General features: G+C 38.4%; 1 protein-coding gene across 1 annotated transcript; it reads right to left on the bottom strand.

Annotated features, from left to right (window-relative positions):
* Positions 1–529: 529 nt before the first annotated feature.
* On the bottom strand, positions 530–2816 carry LOC113756397 (pentatricopeptide repeat-containing protein At2g22410, mitochondrial-like). The gene has a single exon (XM_027300082.1). It carries the CDS (start codon positions 2792–2794, stop codon positions 704–706), a length of 2091 nt encoding a protein of 696 aa, XP_027155883.1. The 5' UTR covers positions 2795–2816; the 3' UTR covers positions 530–703.
* Between the last annotated feature and the right edge of the window lie 655 nt (positions 2817–3471).

Below are 3471 nucleotides of genomic sequence, written 5' to 3'. Positions count from 1 at the left end.
ACAATAAATCACAATAATAATGAACATGTTACCAGATACCTTTCTATTTCAGACAATTGAATCGATCTGGTGTCTGACTACCTCTGTCTGTGACTGATTATACTTAGAACAGCATGCCAAGTTATTGCTGATTAAAATTTGGGAAAAAGTATGGGATATGAGTTTCTGTTTTCCAACAGACCTGGTCATTGAAATTTTGCAGCCACAGACAGCCAAATTTGGGATTATCTCCAGAGAATATTAGACATATGCTAAGCAACCTCCAGACATCTTGTTGACTGAGTAGAACAATTGTAGATCTGACCAAGTTGGGGACGCAACCGGTTCAAGAATTAACTCCATTCGGATCACAAATGTTTCCGAATTTTTTCCTAATCAACTTTACCTTCTCTGCAACCTTTTGCAACATAAAATTTGCCAGCATAACTAAGAGAAATTTAAGTTCTTCAGCCAGCCAACTTTTAGATAATTAAAACACCTGGTCAAACTTTGGGAAACTAAACAAGATGAAGTGATGAAAAGATCACACTGACAAAACATTAAAACTGCATAGCAAGCAAGACAACATGTTCAGGACTATTGCGAGGTAGAAAATTGAAAATTGACAGTTGACATTTGAATAGTCACTTCTTTACAAACTTCTCAATCTTGTTCTTAGCTTTGCAAAACGGATGTGCATTCTAAACTAACCTTCTCAGTTGACTTAGCAGCAGCCATTAGAGCTAATGAGGAGGTCATATTCCAGGAGAGGCACATCAGCTGAATATTCGACAAGCTCCATCTGTCTCTTTAATTCCATAAGACATTGGTAGATCTCATCACACTGAGGATGTGACTTATCTTTGACCATGAACTCCCAAACATCACCTTTGACCTCTATTGAACTGCAGCCAGGTGTCTTGTCAACACCTCTTTCTCTCATCATCTTCCTAACCTCCCTGGACTTCTGCCACATATTTGCTTCGATGTACATGCTTGCAAGCAGGACATAGATTCCACTATCATGAGGATCCAGTTCTAGAAGCTTCATAGCAGCTTTCTCCCCCATTTCGACATTTTTATTAATTCGACATGCAAAAAATAATGCTCCCCACACCACAGCATCAGCTTCCATTGGCATGCTCTTAATAAGCTCTTCAGCCTCTTCTAGTAGACCAGCCCTACCCAAAAGGTCGACCATGCAAGAGTAGTGTTTAAGTTTGGGAGGAATGTTGAACTTGGAGCTCATCTGTGCAAAAATCTTGCGACCTTCTTCAACCAAACCTCCATGACAACAAGCTGACAAGACACCCAGAAATGTAACTTCATCTGGGACCAGTCCAATTTGAATCATCTCAAAGAAGTGGGATAAAGCATCACTGGAATCCCCATGATAAGCCAAAGCACATATTATAGCTGTCCAAGTTAATGAGTTTCTTGCTGGCATCTCTTTAAAAATCTGAAGTGCCTTACTGATGTTGCCACATTTTGCATACATATCTATCAAAGCAGTCCCCAAAGCAACATTTATACAGATGTTATTCCTTTCAATATACCGATGAAGCCAAATTCCAACATCAAGCGCCCCGATCTGCGTGCAAGCAGATAAACAACTAACCATGGTCACCTGATCAGGCATAACATTCTTGGCTTGCATTTCACTAAACAAAGCCAATGCCTCCTTACAATGTTTGATTTGGACGTAACCACTAATCAAAGCATTCCAAGGAACAACATCCTTTTCAGGCATCTCATCAAAAAGCTTTCTAGCAATGTCCAAAAGCCCCAACTTTGCATAGCCCACAACCATGGTCGTCCAACTAACCACGGTCTTCTTCTCCATCCTATCAAACAAAGCCTTTGCTTCATCAAGTTCCCCACACTTCACATACATGTCCATAAGAGCATTACCTAGAGGCACGGTCAAATTCAGCCCATACTCCTCAATGCGCTGATGAAATTCTCTCCCAAGCACTAAGTCCTCCAACTGCCCGCACGACAAAACCAATCCAATCATAGTAACCTCGTCTGGCTTGACTCCCTCCGTCTCCATTTCCCTAAAAATCCTCAAAGCTTTGTGTGCTTTCCCGCTCTTGACATACCCATTAATCAAAGAATTCCAAGAAACCAAGTCCCTCACGCAATTTTCATTGAACACCATACGTGCAATGTCCAACTCCCCAAAAGACGCCAAGAAATGAATTAAAGCATTATGCACATAAATGTTTCTCTCATAACCCAATTTAATAACATGAACAAGAATCTCAAAACCCAAATAAAAGAATGATAATCTAGTACATGTCTTAAACAATAAAGGAAAAGTATATTTATCAGGCCTTAAACCACTATTACTCCAAGCACACAACATTTGCTTGTATAAAATAAAAGCTTCAATCGGGTTCTCACCGTCAGAAAAAGCTCTAATAGAAACATTATAAGAAAATGCATTTGGGTTTTGCAAACTGCATAACAACGTTTTGCAGTAAGAAAGATCAGCCATTTCTGAGAGAGCACAGAATGCAATCAAACGACTCGACGCCAGCCCATCTGAGATGAGGCCAGTGATGATCATTTGGGATTGGATTTGCTTGAGTTGAGAAATGGACTTGCATTTATTTTCAAGGAGTGAAAGAATCGGGTTTGAGAGGACAAAAGAATGGTTGGTGTTCCAGTTGTCCTTGGCCTTGTCCGGGTTGTCTTTGTAGTGGGGCAAATTGGAACGAGCGGAAAGTGTTTGAGAAAATGACGCAAAGGGATGATTTCTTGAGAAGAGTAGTTTGGAAGGAAGTTTCTTCAGACGGGTGCTGATGACCATTGATCAAGTGAGCAAATGCATTGGAACTTTGGCGGGAGAGAAGTTTGATTAATTAAGAGATGACCAAAGTTAACGCGTTAAAGCGCTAACCCGAAGGTTGGGTATCATTTGCACCTTCGCGCTAAATCCTAGATTGGGTAGACCCTGTCTTCAAAAATCAATTGTCCAAATTGTGCGACACGATCTATCGAAATAGCGTTGTATAATTTGAGTTGTTGAATTTTTGAAAACTAGATTTGCCCAAATATGAATTTGGTACCAACTGTGTTGCACTTTTTCTTTAGCCAATGTTTAATACTAATGGTTTAACTTAAAAAAAAGAACATTTTAATGATCTCAAAGTAATAATTCATAGAAACAATCAAACAATACTTGAATAGAAGATCAGATTTTCTCTTTTTGACAGAATGTCCTAAAAAATAAAAAGGAATCCAACCGCTTTAAAAAAATCACAGGCCCTTAAAATATATTGTAGAATTTAAAATAAAATTGTTTCTTTTGACAACAAAAATTTCTGTTGGTATTCTCAATTTTTCACAATATGTGTACGAAAGATGTGTTGCCATATTTCTGTCCTATCTTTATGTTCATGATTTGAGGAGGAATATTTGTAGCAATAGCAAAGTTTATTAAATTTACTTAATATGATTTTTAACAATAGCAAAATTTAATATGAT

Source organism: Coffea eugenioides, unplaced genomic scaffold, assembly GCF_003713205.1.
Source record: "Coffea eugenioides isolate CCC68of unplaced genomic scaffold, Ceug_1.0 ScVebR1_2280;HRSCAF=3278, whole genome shotgun sequence".
Classification (NCBI taxonomy): domain Eukaryota; kingdom Viridiplantae; phylum Streptophyta; class Magnoliopsida; order Gentianales; family Rubiaceae; genus Coffea; species Coffea eugenioides.
The sequence above is the reverse complement of the archived record's forward strand: the minus strand, read 5'-3'. Positions and strand labels throughout refer to the sequence as shown.